This window comes from Lycium barbarum, chromosome 4 (genome assembly GCF_019175385.1).
Source record: "Lycium barbarum isolate Lr01 chromosome 4, ASM1917538v2, whole genome shotgun sequence".
NCBI lineage: Eukaryota > Viridiplantae > Streptophyta > Magnoliopsida > Solanales > Solanaceae > Lycium > Lycium barbarum.
The window spans coordinates 12,903,629-12,924,817 of NC_083340.1; the positions used below are offsets into that span (position 1 = coordinate 12,903,629).

Consider the following 21,189-nt stretch of genomic DNA (forward strand, 5'->3'; position numbering starts at 1 on the left):
AATTACATTGTGTATATAGGTAAAAAATATTATGTATATATATGCTCTATGTTGAATTTCCTTAAAAAAAATTCGTGCGTTTACTTCTTTTTATTTTGACTACCTTTGAAAAAAAAAGGCTTCACCACGATAAAAATCCACTAAAATATATACATATAATAACTTTAAAAATCATAAATTTCAAATTTTGAATCTGTCTTTGCTTGCATATATGTGTACATTTTCGAGTCAAAAGCAATAAATTTATTTTGGTCCGCTATTTTGTTAACATGAACGAGAATTCAATTGAACCCGCAGAACCAGTCTTAAATCCATCATTATTATGAGGGAGAGGAAAAAGGGTTTGGCAGCCTAATTAGCATTAGTTGGTCAAACTAACTTGAGCTCTAGGTGCAGTGAGGAGCCAAGACCTGTAGCTTGATCACTCAACAGTGAATTTGAAAAAGGCTTTAATTAAACAAGGGATCAATTACATTTTTTAACTAGATCCTACTCTTTTTAATTATTTCACATTAATATGGTCAGTATAATTTAGATTTTTTTTAATTAATTTTTGTCCTGTAGTTACAACCATGCAATAACAGCTGATATGCCTATGGAATATTTTATTAGTATAGAATCTGTCCTAACTTTTGGTGTCAATGGCTTATATTTTCCTACATTCCGTGTTGAGATTTTTGAGGAGTGCAAACCATTACTTCAATATTGTAGTACTGGAGATTTCTTGTAGTAATTGACTTCCCTGAATATTTTATGCTTTTTTTATCTGTGTTTACTTCAGTTAACATTTAACAACAAGCTTTTGTTTTTCATAAAGGGACAAGTTTCAGACCATTCAATTTTTCTTTTTCTTCTTCCTCCTTTTTTTTTTTTTTTTTTTTTTTTTTTTTTTAACATTTTGATATGCAAATTGGAGGACAGCATATATCAGTTAACCTTTTGGCCAATATTTTTTCTGTCCTTTCCATTTGTTGTTACTGAGAATCTTCTTTGTGGAGAAGTCTGACCATTGACAACCTGTTTTCAATCCCCTTAAATACATAGTACTACATATTAAACTCACAACTCTTGCAAACAGTTTAAGCCTTTGTGCCACTGTTGGCATTCTTAGGAACAAATCTTGAAGCATTTTACTCTTTATTTTTCAACTTTTTTGTTTGTGCTATGCTAATGAAAGCAAGAAGGGGAAGGAGATCTCAGGTGTGTTTTCATGTTCTGTCTAGTACTAGTATTAGTTACTAGTATTTGCTTAGTTTGTTTCATTTCAATTGTAAGCTGAGGTTGGTGTTTTGTTGCAGGCCTTTTGGCCATCCATTGTGATGAAGAAATGGCTGAATATTGCACCTCAGGTGTATGATTTTAGTGAAGATGAAGTTGACACCGAAACGGAGAGTGAGGATGATGGTATGCAAATTTTCATAAATTATACATGAAAAATTTGTTTCTTGGTTTATGTTCTAGGATTGATTGATTGATTGTTCTCTTGGTGATTTTCCAGCTTGCTCACTCAAAGATGAAAGCATTATTGAAGATCATGGACATAGAAAACCGGGGAAGCTTAACGAGTGTCAGACTCCAACTACAGGTACTAATCAAAATTTCCAATGAATACACCAACCCCTTTTCATATATTTCTTATCAAGTAAACTATACTAAACTGAGACTCATCAGTTCGATCATTAAGTTTGTGTCCTAAATCCTATATCCTTCGAGAAAAGATCAATTCCTTCCCTAATTTCTAGCTCGGTTTCACTCCTTGGAGAAATTCTTCATTCGTGTTCTTATGCATAGTTCAGACAAAAATCTTTTTCATTGAGCTAACGATCAGTAGTATGTCAATTTTCGCCACAAAAGTAGAGTTTCGATTTCTTTTTAAAGGATTTTTGTCTGAATAAAAAACCTTTTCATATATTTAATTTCTTGTTTTGCTTATAGCTGAGCTTTGACTTATCAAGTAAACTATACTAAACTGAGACTCACTAGTTCGATCATTAAGTTTGTGTCCTAAATCCTATATCCTTCGAGAAAAGATCAATTCCTTCCCTAATTTGTAGCTCGGTTTCACTCCTTGGAGAGATTCTTCATTCATGTTCTTATGCATAGTTCAGACAAAAATCTTTTTCATTGGGCTAAAGATCAGTAGTATGTCAATTTTCGCCACAAAAGCAGAGTTTCGCTTTCTTTTTAAAGGATTTTTGTCTGAATAAAAAAACCTCCTCTTACTTACATTTGGTGATAAACCAAAATTAAATGACCTTAGTATATGAATAGTTGAAGTATTGTTCATATATGGCTAGAAAGGTCTTAACTTGTTGGATACTTACGCATGGGATATACTAGTTTAATTCACTGTGCTTTCAATCTTTGTGGAATCCACTTTTAAAGTTGTATTATGATATTGACTAGTTGAACTCTAATTTCTTAGGGAAACCTTCAGCTCCGAGACACCGGAGAGGGAAATCAGAAACTTTGAGAGCTCAGTATATTAACACGAAAGAAGTCAGGTTTGTCTTTATACAATCAATTACATGCTAATTGGCTTTTTGAGACCTGAAATCCAGTTGGAAGAGTTTATAGATTTACATAAGCCCTGATTTTTCTGCAGAGTTACCGTAGGTACTTGGAATGTGGCAGGAAGACTTCCAGATGAGGATCTAGACATCGATGAATGGCTTTGTATGCAAGAACCAGCAGATATCTATATTCTCGGGTATGCACAACATGCTTTTGCCAATAATTAGTTCTATACGACTTGAAATATTTTGGTTGTTGAGAATCAGATTACAGAAATGAGTTCAACCTATATTGAATTTGTGTCTGCTCTTTACAGATTCCAAGAGGTGGTCCCTCTGAGTGCTGGAAATGTACTGGGAGCAGAAAACCGAAGACCAGTTCCAAAATGGGAGGCGATCATCCGAAGAACATTAAACAGGACGGAGGAACCTGAAACTAAGCTCAAGAGTTATAGTGCTCCACCCTCTCCGGTTTTAAGGACTTCTTCGGCTGATGACATAATTGCTGATGTGGGTGATGCTCCTGCGCTGGCTCAAATGACAGATGCATCACTCAACGCAGCTTTGATTTTTGAAAATAATACTATCAAACTAGGAAACAATCTCCATTTAAAGAGGATATATGGCATTGATTGTGACAGTAGATTGGATTGGCCTGAACGTTCACTGGATGTAACACCTCAAATTCTTTCCTCTAATTTGAAGTTGAGGAGAGTGTTGAGTAGTACCGCGAGAGTTGGTTTTGGTAACATAGACAATGCTCTAGCTTTTGACAATGGTTTGGACGGTAGAGGGTTAAAAAGGGTGCATCAAAGCTCGGGAAATTTAGGTTTACTGTGGATGGATAAACAAGAAGAACCTGTGGTTCTTGATGCTCTTTCTGATGGCTCTGATCAATTTTGTGATGAGGAAAATGACTTGTTCGAAGAATTTCCAGAGGTCAAAGAAGAAAGTTCACTTCTAGATTGTGCAGTGAAGTCGCGTCCAATGTATGTTCGTATTGTCAGCAAGCAGATGGTTGGTATATATGTATCAGTTTGGGTACGCAGAGGATTAAGGAGGCATATAAATAACTTGCAAGTCTCTGCTGTTGGAATCGGACTTATGGGATACATGGGAAATAAGGTATCACTTCTTCTTTCAGTTACAGTCTTACAGATATATTCAATGCTCAAATATATCAGCATGCATTTGTCGTTCAAGTTGCATAGTATTTTAAATGATTCACAAGCCAATTAAAGCTACTGCCGCTGAATAAAACTAAGAGCTGACTTATTAATGTTGCTGTACAGGGATCTGTTTCTGTGAGCATGTCTCTTTTCCAGTCGCGGCTATGCTTTGTTTGTTCTCATTTGTCATCCGGACAAAAGGATGGAGCTGAACAAAGGCGTAACTCTGATGTCAACGAAATCATGAAGCGTACTCGTTTCTCATCCTTATTTGACACCGATACAGATGAACCACAAACAATTCCATCTCATGAGTAAGTACTAGAGCTGTACTTTAAAGTTGGATTTAACATTTTTAACTGTTAAGAGTTTGTATACTAATATATATTTTTCTTTTAATATCTACAGTCAGATATTCTGGTTTGGAGATTTAAATTATCGAATCAGTATGGCAGATGCTGAGGTACGGAAACTTGTTGCCAATAAGCAATGGGATGAACTTCTCAACAGTGATCAGGTGAGTCATAACTAAAATTTGTCTTTAAGTTTTCATTGGAATGCATAAGTTGAAAAATAAGCTTAATAGTGTTGCATCACATGAACAGTTGAACAAAGAACTCAGACATGGACATGTCTTTTCTGGTTGGAAGGAAGGGTTGATTAACTTTGCACCGACTTACAAGTATGAATTCAACAGTGATAGATACAACGGAGAAATTACTAAAGAAGGGGAAAAGAAGAGATCACCAGCATGGTAAGTGAATTTTTTCTTTCAATGAACAAGTTCGCAAAATCTTGGAGTCAACAAGGGTCGCGAGAAGCATGACATTTTATTGTTACATGGAAATGAGTATCTCTTTACGTTATGCAGGTGTGATCGTATACTATGGTTGGGAAAAGGAATAAAACAGCTCTTCTACAAGCGAGCAGAATTAAGACTATCAGATCATCGGCCTGTAAGTTCAATGTTCTCGGTAGAATTGGAAATATTTGACCACAGAAAGCTCCAGAGAGTTCTCAATGTTAAAAGTTCTACAATTCATCCTGACAGTCTGCTAGAAATTGGAGAGTAAGACTTAAAGCCTCTGCAAATAACTTGTTATCAAACTTGAAATTAGGTGAGTTAACATTGATGCCATTAAATTACTACCTCTGGTCCATATTATCTGTCTTTTAACGTTCTTGCACACCCCCTTAAAGGAAACATTTAATATCCTTACTCAGAAGAGCATTCGTCTAAACTACTTTTTATCTTTCACTTAATTAACACCACACAACTGGAAAAAACAAAGTAATAATGATTCTTGTTTACCTAAGCATCATATATTTTTTGAAAACAATTAGTTTTGACAGTTACCTTGTTATGTGGTTTTCTTCCTAACAGATGATTATTTCATTGGAGAAACTTCTGAATACAACTCGGGACGAGAAGAGCTACAAAAGATAAGACTGCGATTCTTGTATCAAGACCAAAATGTTAACTTCTGAAGGATGAACATCATATACTCGAGCAACGAAAAGCTGGCTACGACAGAATGCGTATAATGTTGTTTAAATCTAAATAGTCATTGGAAGAAAAAAAAAATTACTAATGATTTTCCCATTGTATTTGGTTTTGATCGGGGACATCCTATACTGTATTAGTTCATAGGCTTGTTTCCCATAGTGTGAATTTTAGTTCATCCAAAGGTATTCATTTTTCTTCTTATTTCTTTGTTTGTTTACATTTCCCATTGAAAAGAAGGGAATAGCTGTATAGCTTAGTAAATTCAGTTTAGGTAGCCATTTCAAAGTTCTTACATATACAGAAGAAGTTTTATGGTTGTAACTGATTAATTGAACAGATAAACATATTGAATAAAATTACTAGTTACATTCCCTTCATTAACTCATGAAGGAAAGTTCTGGCTGGAGCTTATTTCTTAGTCCAATTTAGAGCATTGTATAAAATGATATAGAGCACAAAGTCCATCACATATGGACTGACACCCACTGCACAGGTTTGTGTCAATTTCTTCATTCACAGAATGCCCTTATCAGTCAAACTCTATCTCTTACCAGAACTACTTTCTACAACTCCTCTTCAGCAGCTGCTCAATCTTTTATTTCGAAAATCAAATTTGAATGTCACGAGACTTTCTCACTTTCTACCTTGCATTTTTTTTCATCTTTAGCAGTTCAGTATTAATCGGTTTCATTCCAATCGAGATGGTCAGCTTGGGCGCTAGTTATACTTGCAGACTAATGATAAATGATAATCGTCCTTGATTGAATTGGAATCTTAAGTGGGTCAATTCCGACCTTCACTGGTCTGAGATGGCCCTCTTGTAGACTAAAGAATTCGATTCAATCCCAGCTGAGGAAACCACTTCGAAGACATCCTCATTTGATACATCAGGCCAGAAATTTAGCTTCGCCAAGTCCCCATTATGTACATTCCTTGTTATTGACTTAATCAAACATATGCTTTTCTCAATCCATAATTACATATTAAGATTTTGATTTGGCTTTCTCCATCATGCAACAACATACCCAGTGTATCCCACAAGTGGAGTCTGACGAGGGTAAGATGTATGTAAACCTTACCCCTACCTTTGGCTGTCTCCATCATGCAAGCCAAAAAATGGGGGGGGGGGGGGGGGGGGGGGGGGGAGGGTTTCCAGGTTAAAACTGTCTTAGGTTCTAGAATTGAGTTTTTTGGGGAAAAGTATTTACAATTAGATTGGTTGTTTAAAAATAAAGTTCTTTACAGTACATTAGAGGGCTTTTTTTTTTTTTAATGTTTCAAAAGAAACTTTTTCTGATTTCTTGAAACACTATCTGTTTTTTTTTTCCAGACCAAGCAATGATAATCTCCGAAGTCCTTTTATCGATTTGATAAAATATCCTACAGGATAATTTAAGTAATAAAATAACAAGAACTTCTGAACAAATATTCAGGCACATCATATTACAATCAACTTGTCCTCCTTCCAATAGGTCTAATTGGACCAGTTTCTACTGAAACAAATTAATGTCATAATAAAACGAAGCTCCACACGGGCCCAAGAATCAAAATTCAGGCAGGAACTGAAGCTCGACATGAGTTTCATATCGACCTTTGGCGAAGACGAGGGACAATGTCACAGCAGCATTTTCTGGATTAATACTGTGCCTTGATAGTCATCAGATTTCAGAGCATGAATCAATACTAATTGAAAAAATAAGCACATGGTCTCCATCTTCCTATCCTTCCAACTATCTAACTTATAACTTAAAGAAGAACAAAATATTCCAAAAATGTAGGACCTACTGTGGTTTGGCTACAATGAAAAAACAAGGTGAAAAAAGAGAACAATTTGTTCACTCTGCATGCCAGTCACCTTTCTAAGTAAAGGAAAGATGCATGCCAATGGAGGGGTCAACTGATGGAAGAGCGAAATGAGCTAAGATGTTTTGAAGAATTAAAAATACCTTTCAGACCAAATGAAAAAAGAACAAAAAATACAGCAGCTAAACAAGAGCTCCGTCACCTGAGGGATTGCCACTATCTCTCCTACCTACTGGAAAATGCTACTCACAGAACAATCATCATGCACCCGCCAAATTGTTTCACCGAGAAGATTTGCAACTGAAAGAACAGTCAGCTGCGGGAAATAGTTTTTCTCTATCGCGGGAATTGTGTTTGTGACAATGACCTCTTGGAAAAGGCCACTTGACAACCTTTCAATTGCAGGGGGGCTGTCAGAACAGGAATATTAAAAGTGAGTTGATATAAAAGGCAACTCAAGCAAACACAATATGAGTAAAATTGTTGGAACCAGAGGAACAAAAGAATAGCAGTTGCTAAGAGAATAACACATTATGGGTCTCAAAATCAATGATTGTACAAATTAATACTGCCTCATGTCCTTTTTAAATACTTATTGTTTATCCTTTCAAATATGGTCCATGATAGGTGCTGTTTTAGGAAACCAAGAAGGCATTAACTATCTTTCCCAAATCAACCCTTCTCCAATTAATGATCTAAAAAGGTCTGAGGAGAGAGAAAAGGTAATTTGAAGAGACGTAGAGGGTAGCCTAGTCAAATAATCCTTATAATTAATGCTATTAAATGGTTTTTTTAATGGTGTGCCATAAACCTTAAACAACATTTCAAATAGAAATGGAATAGTAAGCCTTAAAAGATTTGATTGAAGGTCTGCCGAAAGAATAGAACTGTTTCCGCCCAAGATGATTGTATTGACGTAGATCCATATTCACCCAGCTAACCATTCTACTAAGGGTATAATGTGTATACGTATAGAGTTCTTTATGCAGTATAACGTGTCAATTATATGGCAAATGTTACCTAAAAACAGCATGTGTACAGCATGCATAAACTTCACGTGCGCCCTCCTGATGCAAAAGTTCTGCGCCTTTGGCAATAGTCCCTAAGACCCATTAGCAGAAAGTTAACAAATAGTTTTCAAACCTGGCCTCTTCATAACAAGAGAGTGAGCCGAACGAAAGAAAAAGAAGCTCCAAATTGCACGTGTACACCTAGTGGAAGTTCTAGTTGAGGCAAATTTCATAATCTTAAGAAGATGCAGAAATGGAAGAACGATATACATAAAAAACTAAAAAGTTTTCAGGGCGAACAACTCAAGGTAGAGGATACTCAGTAGATCATCACAGTTGTTTTAGTTCACTGCTTCAGTTAGTGCCCATGATATTAGAAAGAATGACGACTAATAAACCATTTATGCTATCCAGGTTTTGATTGACATGATTATTTGATTAATGCGTCCAACTAACCTGCTGTGTCAATCATGTCATCCACCATAACTGCAACTTTTCCTTTAACATCACCTATCAGGTTCATAACCTACAACACAACAAATTAATGACTCAAGGACACAATAGGATGCATTGAAAGCGATATTGCAAGAAGAAACGCAAACACAGTTTAATGCTTTGCGTAGTATAATAGCTCGACAACACTGTTTCCTTTGCATTCAAGAAAATTTGCTATGGGTTTTCCCCCTCTGTAGTTGGATGCTTAATCAAGAGATGTAAGTGATAAATTAAAAAGAATAATTAGAAAGATGATCCCCACATAGAAGAAACCATATTTAAGAGAACCAAAATCATGTTGAGGTCGACTAAAGAAGAAGCGCAGATAGATGCACGTCACAACACAATCAGTGACCCACGAAAATAGCCAATATTTAGCATAACATAAAGGAGTTAGGTCCATAGAACTAATACATTTACAGTACCTTCTTGATACTCTGTTAATGAATTACCTTACTTGTCCCAAAGAAGAGAATCTGTAACAGTTTACTTGACTTGGACTTGGGAGGAATGATTCTAAACTATGAGACTAAGACTGAACACGCAAATACAGCCTACTATACAGAAAAGAAACTTCTGAGACTGCTAGTCACTTGCAAGCCATAATAGACAGTCCTGAACCTGGACAGGAATACTCTCAAAGGACCTTTTCACCTTCTACCATGCCCCTAAGAACACGAAAAGGAAAAAGAAACCAAAAAATTAAAGAGGGGGGGGGGGGGGGGGGGGGTTGAAGAGTAGGGTGGGTAGGTTAGTCTAGCCAATGAGGGGAATTGACCATTAAGTAGAAATAAAGTCGCTAAATGATGGTAAACAACTGTAAGGATAACAGATTGCTAAGGTTCATAGAATTTTTAAAGAGAGCTTCACTTCATCTATATTGCGAGACCAGAACTTAAACATTGTTTCCACAAGGAAAAAAAAGAAAAATCAAGTGCATTTATGTGATTGACCATTTTTAGGTCATACTTTTATTGAAAAAAGAAGAAGAAGAAAACCCTCAAAAGAGCTTATCAATGCAATAAACTGCAGTACTAAGGTTTAGCTTTGTATCTACCTCGGCGACATTATGTCCGTGCCGCCTTTTGTCCACAATGGCTAACGGTGCATCAGATAATTTTTTTGCAAAGGCACGTGCTCTAGCAACTCCGCCAACATCAGGAGAGACCACTACCAAATCATCAGAAGAAATCTTCTTGCTAGCAAGGTAATCAAGGACAACAGGCTGTGCATGCAAAGAATAGAGACTGCTTATTTGCCAATTTAAAATGGGCAATACTTAACCACTTTCAGCAGTACAGAAGAGATTACCTGACAGTACACATGGTCCACTGGAATGTCAAAGTAACCCATGGATTGCCCAGAGTGCAGATCACAAGCCAGAACACGATCCGCACCTGCTTCAGTTATAAGGTTCGCAACCAATTTGGCACCAATGGATTCACGACCTTGTGTCTGTGATAAGAAAATTTATGATTTTTAGAACGTAATACAATGCAGTTAAAAATGTCTACTTATCTGTGACTCCTTAGAACCAACTGAAAGAACCCCAATGCATATGAAAAGAAAGTAGTAAAAAAGGACACAGAGAGACTGAATTTGCAAGGTCCTAAAGGTCAATGCCACACCCATTCCCACCTCAAGGTGGAGTAGAAACAAACAAAGAGGCAGAAAAACTTGACCAACAAAAACTTGAAGCTTGCAAGCATAAACTTTACAACGGAATCTAACTTGCCTTTCTATCAGCTCTGGCATATCCAAAGTATGGAATCACTGCAGTAATGGTCTTGGCAGAAGCCCTTCGGCATGCATCTATCATTACCAAAAGCTCCATAAGGTTTTCATTGGCCGGAGGACAGGTGGATTGAATCAAGTAGACATCACAGCCTCGAACACTCTCTTGCAACTGGACATAAATTTCACCATCAGCAAAGCGCTTGATATTCACCTTTCCCAGCTCAAAGCCCATGTACCAAGCAATTTCCTAAGTGACCAAAAATGCTGCGTCAGTTGAAATGAGAAAGCTAGCATAAATAAACTGAAAAGAAGTCTGATGGGTTTCATGGCTAGAATTAGCAATGATTCTTATATTTTGAAGATTGAGGAGAAAAGTGAATAATTACTAAAAAGATATTCTTCACAATGGAAGTTTCAGATATCTTTGTAATTGTGTCCCTTTCCCAAGAACAGAGAAGACAAAGAAATGTTCCTTAATCTTTCATGCACCCAAGGGTGTGGCCTAGGGTTAATGAAGTGGATTGGGAACCATGAGGTCTCAGGTTCAAATCAAGCGGAGGCAAAAATTCTAGGTAATTTCTTCCTATCTGTCCAAGTCTTGGTGGATAGAGTTATGCGGTACTTGTGCAGTTGTGCTGGTGGGAGGTAGTAGGTGGTACCCTGGAACTAGTCGAGGTGCACGGGACACCATGATTATCAAAAAGAAAATGCTCATTAATCTTCTATCTTTCTCCGTTCCTATGCTTCTTCAGGTATTCAACCAGCTAGATGCTAGAATTAAGACTAAACAGAGGAAAGAACATAAGTGAATTAAATTCTATCCCCACTTCTTATGCAATATTTAAAAGGAAGAAATTCTGAATAATTGATGAGTACTGAAAATTTAAAGCTGAAATATCCAGCCTGAAAGCGAACCATTCTCCACCCCAAATCCCGAAACTATATCCTTGAGCAGGCTAGAATAGTCAAGAACAATGTACAACTGGAGGCAGTCCCCAAAGGACTTGTTTTCTTTCCCTGCTAGTAAAGCTGTTCCAATTTCAGTAATCAGTTAATAACAAATTTAAACCACTAAATTATTATTTTGAAGTTGGGGAAGCACAAAACTGTTTCATTCTGGACGCAAATTTCAATATTCCATTATTCATGCTGTACAAAGCAAATAAGAAGATCTTGATTGTTATTTTAATAAATATGATGGAAAGATGTACTAAACTGACTTTGGCAGTCGCAAAGCATTCAAGAAAACAGAGTATATACACATAACTCCATCAACAGTTGTCTGGTTTACCTGAGAAAGCGAAGGATTTGCAGTTCCAGTGAATATCTTCAGCCTATTATTGTTTCTACTAACTGCATTCTGTAGGCGCCTTGCTTGCAAGAAGTTTGGAAGTGTTCCATCATTGATGATTGGCACGTGAGGCTTCCCATTAACTGGTTCACTTATTTCACAATTCTGATACCCAAACAAATGATATAAGATAAAGAAAAACAAATTGTAGAGGTATTATAATAAGAAAGCAAGTATGGAGTACAATAAGCACCATCAACATTTCAGCAGCCAATATTGGAGCTTGAAGCCAGAAAGGCAGAGCAAACTCAATTTCCTATTTTTTTATCAGGTCAAACTCAATTTCCTGATTTGCGCCAAATTTGAAAAATTCATATAAAGGGTCAATTTTTCTGAGCTACTTTTATCTTTTTCAGATTCTCCATCACTTAACAGTACAAGAATACTACAACCCCTTAAAACAGATATCTAAGAGGACGTTCGGGTTAACTTATAAGCTAGTTAAACCAACTTATAAGCACCTTTTCGCTTATCTATACGTTTTTGGGAAACACCAAAAGTGCTAATAAATCAAAATCCGTTAAAAAAAAATAAGTCGGCCGAGCCAACTTATGACTCTTTAGCGTATAAGCACTTTGGTTTAACCAAGACTTCTACAGTTTTAATCCCCGAAATACTCTTCCCAAAACAAACCCCTAACTCCTTTAGCATTCCATTTCCACATTCATCCTTCTCCTTGTAAAGACACTTCTTAATTTATATTAAATAGCTTTGAAAGAATTTTAGTCATGTTAACCACACACGTCACGGTTTATTATTACCTCCAACACTTTTATCCAAACACGTAAATTCTTATTTGTCAAATCAGTTTTAACACTTAAATATAATTTTCAGCAGTTGATTCTTATCAGCTAATGTCAATAAAAGCTTCTATAAAAAGAAAAACTAATAGTAATATCATCTTAATAAAACAAACAGATACCCATAAGCAACATACACATTTCACCAACCAAAATTGGAGCTTTAACAAAGTTTCAACTGATAAAACTGAATCATAAAAGAAAAGAAATACTTCTTTTAACCAGGAAATGAATAGAAATACTATGTAAATTCAATTCTTTATGAGCAACAAACTGCAAAATCAATATAAAGATTCAATTTTTCTGAACCCCTTTATCAAAAATAGACCAACCATTGTTTTCTTATAAATAAATAAAAGAATGAAGGAAAAAGTGAATAGAAATACTATGTAAATTCAATTCCTTATGTGCAATCAACTTAAAAAATCAACTTAAAAAATCAATTTTGCTGAACCCCTTTATAAAAAAATAGACCAGCCATTATTTTCCATTAAAAAAAAGAAGTTAATTCATTTAAAAGGGGTTCAGCTTAACATAACCAATAAAAATTCAGCAAAAATAAAATAATGAAGGAAAAAGTGAATAGAAATATTATGTAAATTCAATTATTTATGTGCATTAAACTGCAAAATGAATATAAAGAATCAATTTTTCTGAACCCCTTTATAAATAATAGACCAGCCATTATTTTCCATTACACAAAAAAAACAAGTCGAACCCAGATTAATTCATTTAAAAGGGGTTCAGTGTAACATAACCAATCAAAATTTCAAGAACGAAGGGAAAAAAGTGAGTGTAAAAGAACTTACAACATAGCATGGAAAACGGGTTCGTTTGGGAACAAAGCTTTTGTGAGTGAAAGAAGAAGTTGAAGTTGAAGAAGGGTAAGGCAAAGCCAATGAAGAAGCCATTGAAAATGAGGAATTTGAGAGGTTTTGGAAAATGGCTTCCTTTTGTTTGCCTATTTGTATGGTGCTGCTTTATTTTGTGTTTTGCCTTTTTTGTTTTGGGAAATTAGCACTTGTAGTTCCTCAAATATTGAAAAAAATTGATTTTGGTCTTTGCGATTTCTAGTTAAACGAAACGGCCTCTCTAGCTCGGTAAGGTCTACGTACACTTTATCGTTTTCAAATTCGCTTGTGGGATTATACTGAGTATGTTGTTATTGTGATTTCTAGTTAAGCACATTAATCGATATATGCAGTTTTGATCTCTTTGACTACGAATCCTCAAAATTTTGGTAGGCGTCTAGCCATGAAAACAAAAAATTATTCACTTTATTTGGAATTTCGAAGTTGAAATTGTGTTTGGTTATAATTTTTGCAAAGAATACTTGGTTATTTAAATGTAATTAAAGTGAAAAAAGTGAAAGAAAAAAAAGTGAAAACAAGGTTTGTGGTGCGTTTCAAATTCCAAATACAACTTCAAATTGTATTTTATATTTTCATGGCCAAACACTGATTTTCAAATAAAGTGATTTTTTTTTTTTTTGAAAAAAAAGTGAAATATTCTCATGGCCAAACGGGCCCTTAAACCATTCAATTGTCAATGTATTGTGTGAAATTTGTAACGTTACACCATATTTCAGAGTAATATAGTTCGAGAAATAGTCTAAAAATCATATGTTTCTTGTATAAAGGGACCAAAAAACACATATTTCAGTTAATTGAAGGTTAAAATGTGTTTAGTAAAATATTATAAGGACCAAAATTAAAATTCATCAATAATCAAGGGACTAAAAAGGCAATTATCCCTTTTGTTTTTGTGTGTGCTCTCTAGGATTTTGTTTCTTAGGTGAATGAATAGCGGTTCAATGTGAGCTGGAAATAGGAAAACCTTTTTTGGGTTTTGTATTCTTCTATTTTTTTCCATTTTAGGAACTGATGTTCTATATCTTTTTTATTTTTGTTTTGTTTTTGAGAATTATTTTTTTGGTTGGCTGCAATTTAGTGAACAATCTAACATCAGACTAGTTGATGGAAGTCACATGGAATAAAAGTGCACAATTTTGGGATATAGGGGTCCACACAAAAGGTTGTTGAGCAAGAGTTTTCTTGGTCAGTATTTGACTTTGAGGAGAAGAAGTTTCTCGTAAAAACTAGTTTCAATAATCAGTTTTCGGACCACTTATTAATATTTAGTCAGCATTCTATAATTTTTAAACCTAACTCAATTTCAAAAATTAACTCAAGAGTGGAGGCTTGGCTAATTTCAAATAAGAAGATCACTAATTTGTTCCCAATCAATGTGAGATTCTAATAATCACTAATTAATGGAGGATCCATATAGGGAAGGACTTTACTTTGATACCATATAATTGAATGGAAGAAATTATATTATTCCAATTAGAAAGCAATGTATGTACATCAGGTAATAACAAAGGAAAGAAATGAAGAAGGATTCCTGTAAATTTGCTACCTAAATGTGGCTATGTACATTACTAAGAATCGCGTCTATATACATTATGTAACAATATCAAGTGTGATTAAGAAATATCTAACGTTTTTTAGGCGAAAATAATATCTGGACAAAAATATACCTCCTAAAATAGGAAACAACTCCATAAAAATTTACTGGAGTTTCAAATTTCATGACCGACTCATGAAGTTTAGACATTATATTCTAATTTTGAATATTTATTAGCGTCTCAAACTTCATGAACGACTCATGGAGTTCAAACCTTTATCAATTTAAATTTCAGAAATGGCTTATGGGTTCAAACTCGTACAATTTAAGCGTGAACTTTGCCCGAAATTTAAACTCCAGGAACAATTCATGGAGTTCAAATCTTTGTCAATTCAATATTTCCTATTATTTTTGTTTTGTGTTTAACTAGGGATATTCTTGTTAAAGATTTTATTTTCGTATTAAAAGTGACCAAATAGTAAATAATTTAAAAAGCTGGCAAAATTTTAATTAGTTATCCAAAAAAGACTATTTGCCCAATTTTCTCATCTTTATCCAGAGGAGGCAGAACTGCCTTTTCTAGACTCGATTTTAATTTGCTATACAATGCATGTGTCAATACCAAAATCTATATAAACATATAAAAGCAAGACACAGGCTCGCTGATGTGGCGCAATTAAAACTCAGGATTTGTATTTATCTATTTTTAAAGATTTTTACCAATTTCTGTGATTTTCAGTGTCACAAAAATAAAATAAAAACTCATCCAAAAAAAAAAAAAACGCTTCGGCCCAAAAAACACTGCTTCACAATTCAAGCAGTTTAAACCTCTTTTTACTTCTCTTTGTAACACATTAAAGCGGTTCAAGTTTCTTTTCCTTCAAATTCAGTAAGTCACGCCTCTTCCTCTTCCTCTTATATCGGGCACTCTCTATTTCCCAGTTGAATTTCCAAGTATTACCCGAGGTTGGACGCACTCTCTTTCCCGAATGTTAGATGTTGGTTTTTTACTTTGCATTGATTGCCGTCACTCGTCAGGTTGGTGCTACTGACAAATCTGATTTGTTAGAATGTCATCTGTTTTGTTAGGAGTGAATTTCTCATTTTCTTCCTTTGATCTTGTGTTACGTATATGACAGTTTCTTTTATGTCTAGGGAAATACAAAGTTTGGTTCCATGAAAGTCATTATGATCTTCAATTTTGTCATAACAAAGTTATGCCTATTATAACAAAGGTGTTAATGCATCAGCTTCACGCAAGATGGCCACAGGATTGTGTTTAGTAAATGTCAGACTTCTTCCTTTTGTTTTCCCCTCATTCAGTAATATATGTTTAAGAGAAATAATTTCAAAGTCATTGTTCACAAACTGAGGGTTCGTCATAATATTGTTCCATCTCTACATCACTTCAGTATGAGTGGTTGTTAAAATTTTCATAATTTATCAGGAAGACTTTTATTCGTTTCTCCTTATTGTTTATGATCTAGATATACTCTTTTTTTAGACTGATAGAGTAATGGTATATCCGGACACCATCAAATATTTATGTACAAGACAATAAGAAGAAGAAAACCTATGTGCATCAGAAAGAAGGCATGCCATATGCTGGTATTCTATTAAGTATTTCTTTTTTTCTTTTAATATTTTTGACTCTCTTTGGTTCTCAATCTCCATTAAGTATTTTACTGTAATATTGATATGATATGCAGTAGTTAGATATTCTTAGGAGTTTCTAACATATGCCAGTCAATTTGTAGCCTAGGATTCTGTTTGAAATTAGTTATAAACTAATTTCCTTAACCCGTAGTTTTTTTTTTTTTAAAAGGCACGGCCACGTGGGCTATTTTTATTAAAATATCCAAAGACAAAACAAAGAAAAACTAAAGAGGTCCCAAAACAGAAAGTGAAGCAAATGAAAAAAAAAACCCCAAATAGGAGACCCTAGTCTCAACACATCGTTCCCAAATTGAGCTCCAAACCGTAGAGTTATATAATTCTAATATCGGTTTTTTAACGTGCTAAAATAATACATTTGTTATTGTAATAAAATGGACTTTATTCAGGCAGAGTCAATTATTCCAGCATACCAGAAAAAAATGTTATACTGCATGTTTTTTTGGTTGAAAATATACCTTCTTAATTATTACTCAAATAAAAAACGAGTCCATCAGAAATAAAAGATGTTGGGACGAGCCCCCATTTCATCGAACTAGACATAAAACAACCACCCTAGCTAAAGAGTGAGCAGTTTGATTTGCTGATTTTCTAACTAGAGAAACATACACCAATTGAAAATCTTTCATTAGTGTCTTACTATCATAAACGAGAGAATCAAAATAGAATTATTTGAAATGTTTCCTTCGATAGCTTGATGAACTAGCTGGTTACTTGTCTCAATCACCACACGACTATTAGCAAAGCCGCTCTTCAACCAGCTGAGAGCTTCCCGAACACCCATAATCTCTGCAACTAACAGACTACATACTTTATTTAAAAACCTTGTTTGCCAGCCAATGAAATCTCCTCTAGCAGTGTGTATCAACATTCCCACTCCCCCAGACCATTGTGAATATCAAAACTAGCATCTGTGTCACATTTAATTTTATTCTCATTTGATTTTTCCTGTTTAGTTACTTGATTTCGGTGAATGAAACACCATGTGATGATAACACCTCTGATATCCAAAATTCTTTATAAAAGTGTTGTGCCTTCAAAGGAATTACATTTGGCGCTAGCCGTTTCTTATTCCAAAATAAGGTGTTTCGTGCATTCCATAATTCACAAATCATAAAAATAACGAGCTAAAATAAATCAATAATAGCCACCGTCGTAACTTCACGGTAGAGAAACTTCATAAGACGGCGTTACTATACCTCCTTTTACATTACGTGGAAAGTGAATTTTTCTAAAAGCTAGCTTTCCCATTTTAAAGCAATCTTATACTACTGTATTATAAAGACAATATTGCTAATTATGGAGTACGAAGGAAAAGATTCTGAATCAACAGATCTATGAGTAGTCATTTGGTACGGGACAAAATTATCCTGATATTATAATCCCAGGATTAATGGGATAAGGTGAAATATCTCATCTTTAATTATGGGTTTTATTTTATACTTTATTTGGTAGAAGGTATAAATTTATTTTGAATTATACTTTTTACCAAACATCGTATAAAATTAATCCCAAAGTCAGTGCTAGAATATCCCACCTTATACTGCGCACCAAATGACCCCTCAATATTATCTACTACTTTTTGAGTAAATTTCATTATTTTCTATTATCTAATAAGAGGAAGTTAGCAGGCAGGTAGTTAATATGCATGCTTAGGATTTAGGAGTAATTTGATCAATTCAGTTAAGACAAGATAGAAAAATAATATTGCTGAAGCTGCTATACAAATTTAAACTGTGTTTGACTAATTTGCCTATTTGCTTATGTCATCATAGAAGAGACCAAGGGATCGTTTGGTAGGTAGTCAAAATTATTCCGGAATTATAATCTCAGGACTAATTTATCCCACCTTTTGGGATTATTTTATCTCATCTTCCAGATGGAATAAAATAATCCCAACCTTAGTGGGATAAGGGGGGATATCCCACCCTTGGGATTATGCTCCATTTGGTATCGTGTTTGGTAGGAGGTATAAATTTATCCCAGGATAAATTTATACCTCCTACCAAATACGGTACAAAAAATTAGTGTTGGGATATCCCAGCCTATACCATGCACCAAACGACCCCTAAAAGCACAGTGCCGTCCGTCGACATGCTAGCTTACTTACACGGGGTCATTTTTGATATTATGTAATTTCAAGGCTTTAAGCCCCCGTTTGGCCATACGAATTATTCACTGTATTCTGTAATTTTTTTTTACTTTTTTCTGGAATCAGCGTTTGGCCATGAGAATTCCAAATACAATTTAAAGTGGTATTCCGGAATACTAAAAACTCAAAAAACTTATTTTTAAAAAAAAATCACTTTTTTCACTTTTTAACAATTACATTTCACCAAAAACTATAATTTTAAAAATTATGGCCAAACACAATTCCTACTACAAAATTTCAAAAAAAGTGATTTTTTTTTGGATATCTATAGATAAACGGGGCCTAAGAATATTATACCATCTTGCTCCATGACTGTATTTTTCCACAGCTAGCCAAGAAAATCGCTCCACTTTAGTTAAATTACTACTCTTACTAGCCGAAAAGTTAAAGTATCAGTGGGCCCACTTGTTTTCCCATTTCAAACCTACTAACAATAATTTTCTCACTACAACTCTGCATTTGTTACTTTTCCTTACCTTCCGGGTCCCACTAATAGCCATTTCATACACCAGTTTACTACTTCACCTAAAATCAATAGAAGTTCTTGCCATATACTTTATTACTTTTAAGTATTTATTTGAAAAGTAAGAACACAAAACTAATTAAAATCAACGGAAAAGGGTCAAAATTACCCCTGAACTTTGAAAAATAGTTCATTCATACCTTTCGTTATACTTTAGGGTCAATTATACCCTTACAGTTATACTATGGGGTCAATTATACCCTTATGTCTAACGGCTGTCACGTGGCATCATCTCAGCCCTTCAAAATTATTTTATCCTCAAATAATTTTTTACCCACTAAAATAACTCAAAACGACCCGAATTTTTTTTTCCAGCAAAAATAATACGGAATTATTTTTCCAGAAAAAATATAAAAATAATTCCGTATTATTTTTGCTGGAAAAAAAAAATTGAGTCGTTTTGAGTTATTTTAGTGGATAAAAAATTATTTGAGGATAAAATAATTTTGAAGGGCTGAGATGATGCCACGTGGCAACCGTTAGACATAAGGATATAATTGACCCCATAGTATAACTGTAAGGGTATAATTGACCCTAAAGTATAACGAAGGGTATGGATGAACTATTTTTCAAAGTTTAGGGGTAATTTTGGCCCTTTTCCGTAAAATCAATATATGTTAATGTGATTTTTATTATTGTTTTTCATTCTACAATAGTATTTCAAAGGAAAAAAAAACTTTTGAAATTTGTGCCATAACAGCTATGTGATTATCAGGCTTTTGAAACTTATAATGTTAAATATGTCATAATATTTATTTATAATAATACATTTGTTATCAAGAATAATATTGAAACATAAATATTGTATCTTGCTTAAGACAATTGCTAATACAATTTGTTGGGCCCGTGCCGGTACGGGCTTTGAATATGTTATTTATATCTATATATATAAAATAGGAGATGTGCAACCAACGTGGTTACGCCAAGTGTCAAGCTACTAACAAGCCATTTGACAATTTTAAGACAAAGTTAATACAAATTGTAATAACATTTGATTTAAATTAAAATTTGAACTGGAATACAAATTTTTTCGAAAGGTAAAGTCTTTGTCCCGGTTTTGACTTAATATATTGGGATATGAATGGTAGGCCAAAAGATTTAATCTCACTATCAAATTTTAAACTAGCGTGTAAAACTCTTTAAATTTGATATGATTGGAAAACTATCTTATCATCTTAGAGCCTCTCATTTGAATTATCGTGTTTAGAAGCTAGAGAAAATAATGAAAGAGTAATGTTGTACACCATCACAAGACATTAATGCTTGAAGAGTTAATAGAAAATACCATTAGCGTATAAATGAAGTATGAGTATGAAACCTAATCGCATAACTAACACATTTGATCTCACAACCTTAGTTAAAAAGATTAGCTACTAATATTCATTAAAGGTAAAGCAATAAAGTAAAGTGTATTCATAAAGCTTACAAAAGTATTGAATGGAGAATATGACAAAAGTAAAAGGAATCTCTTAAAGACTTCACCAACCAATAATAAATGAGCTCCACAAAAATCTAGCCTAAAAATCTGTAGAATAATGAGTCCAAAACCCTAGAAAATCTATTTATAGAATGTCCAAAACGAGAACAATTTTCAGACAAAAATACCCTTGCGCATCTGGTGCGAATCGCACTTGGTGTCGCATGTGCAACCTGCGAGTTGCAGGTTTCACCAAATCATCGCAGACGCTGCATCTTCAATCAACTGTGGTGCAGCATCTGCGGCATAGGATGTGACTCGCAGGTACCACATGCGACTCGCATGTGGTGTCGCATGTGTTACACCACTGTCTTGCTTTCTTTCGCCATCTCTGTCACTAGATGCTGCAACACCTGCAACTCGCATGCAGTACATGCGATTCGCAGGTGATGTCCTGGTTCATTTCAGTTGGTTTTTGCTTCATTTTGCCTCAAGTCGCTTCCAGCACATGTTATTCTACAGATTAACACAAAAACACGAGAAACGACATCAAAAGTACTTGGGGATTTATAAAAGACTAAGTAGTTGGCGTCGAATGTGCCGTAATTTCACGGCACATCAACTGATTAGAG

General features: G+C 34.6%; 2 protein-coding genes and 1 long non-coding RNA gene across 7 annotated transcripts; 2 read left to right on the forward strand and 1 right to left on the reverse strand.

The window, feature by feature from the left end:
- Positions 1 to 646: 646 nt before the first annotated feature.
- On the forward strand, positions 647 to 5,570 carry LOC132635256 (type I inositol polyphosphate 5-phosphatase 2-like). 5 transcript variants are annotated; one of them, XM_060351574.1, is made up of 12 exons: positions 647 to 1,200; positions 1,299 to 1,404; positions 1,499 to 1,585; positions 2,426 to 2,504; positions 2,606 to 2,710; positions 2,831 to 3,638; positions 3,806 to 3,996; positions 4,091 to 4,199; positions 4,288 to 4,436; positions 4,554 to 4,638; positions 4,734 to 4,800; positions 5,067 to 5,570. In XM_060351574.1, exons 1-12 carry the CDS (start codon positions 1,165 to 1,167, stop codon positions 5,168 to 5,170), a joined length of 1,926 nt encoding a protein of 641 aa, XP_060207557.1. In that variant the 5' UTR covers positions 647 to 1,164; the 3' UTR covers positions 5,171 to 5,570. The 5 variants fall into 5 exon arrangements, with proteins under 5 accessions (XP_060207557.1, XP_060207561.1, XP_060207562.1 ...); XM_060351578.1 differs by having other exon boundaries at positions 4,734 to 4,751; XM_060351579.1 differs by lacking the exon at positions 4,734 to 4,800 and having other exon boundaries at positions 648 to 1,200.
- A 1,034-nt stretch (positions 5,571 to 6,604) lies between these two features.
- On the reverse strand, positions 6,605 to 13,388 carry LOC132635257 (ribose-phosphate pyrophosphokinase 1-like). The gene is made up of 8 exons (XM_060351580.1): positions 13,195 to 13,388; positions 11,526 to 11,690; positions 10,233 to 10,481; positions 9,809 to 9,952; positions 9,555 to 9,722; positions 8,459 to 8,528; positions 8,013 to 8,094; positions 6,605 to 7,402 (listed from the first exon to the last, which is right to left on the reverse strand). Exons 1-8 carry the CDS (start codon positions 13,294 to 13,296, stop codon positions 7,222 to 7,224), a joined length of 1,161 nt encoding a protein of 386 aa, XP_060207563.1. The 5' UTR covers positions 13,297 to 13,388; the 3' UTR covers positions 6,605 to 7,221.
- Positions 13,389 to 15,367: 1,979 nt separating this feature from the next.
- On the forward strand, positions 15,368 to 16,277 carry LOC132638199 (uncharacterized). Its single transcript, XR_009581627.1, has 2 exons — positions 15,368 to 15,829; positions 15,947 to 16,277. It is a non-coding gene; the product is annotated as an uncharacterized LOC132638199 (long non-coding RNA).
- The last annotated feature ends 4,912 nt before the right edge of the window (positions 16,278 to 21,189 follow it).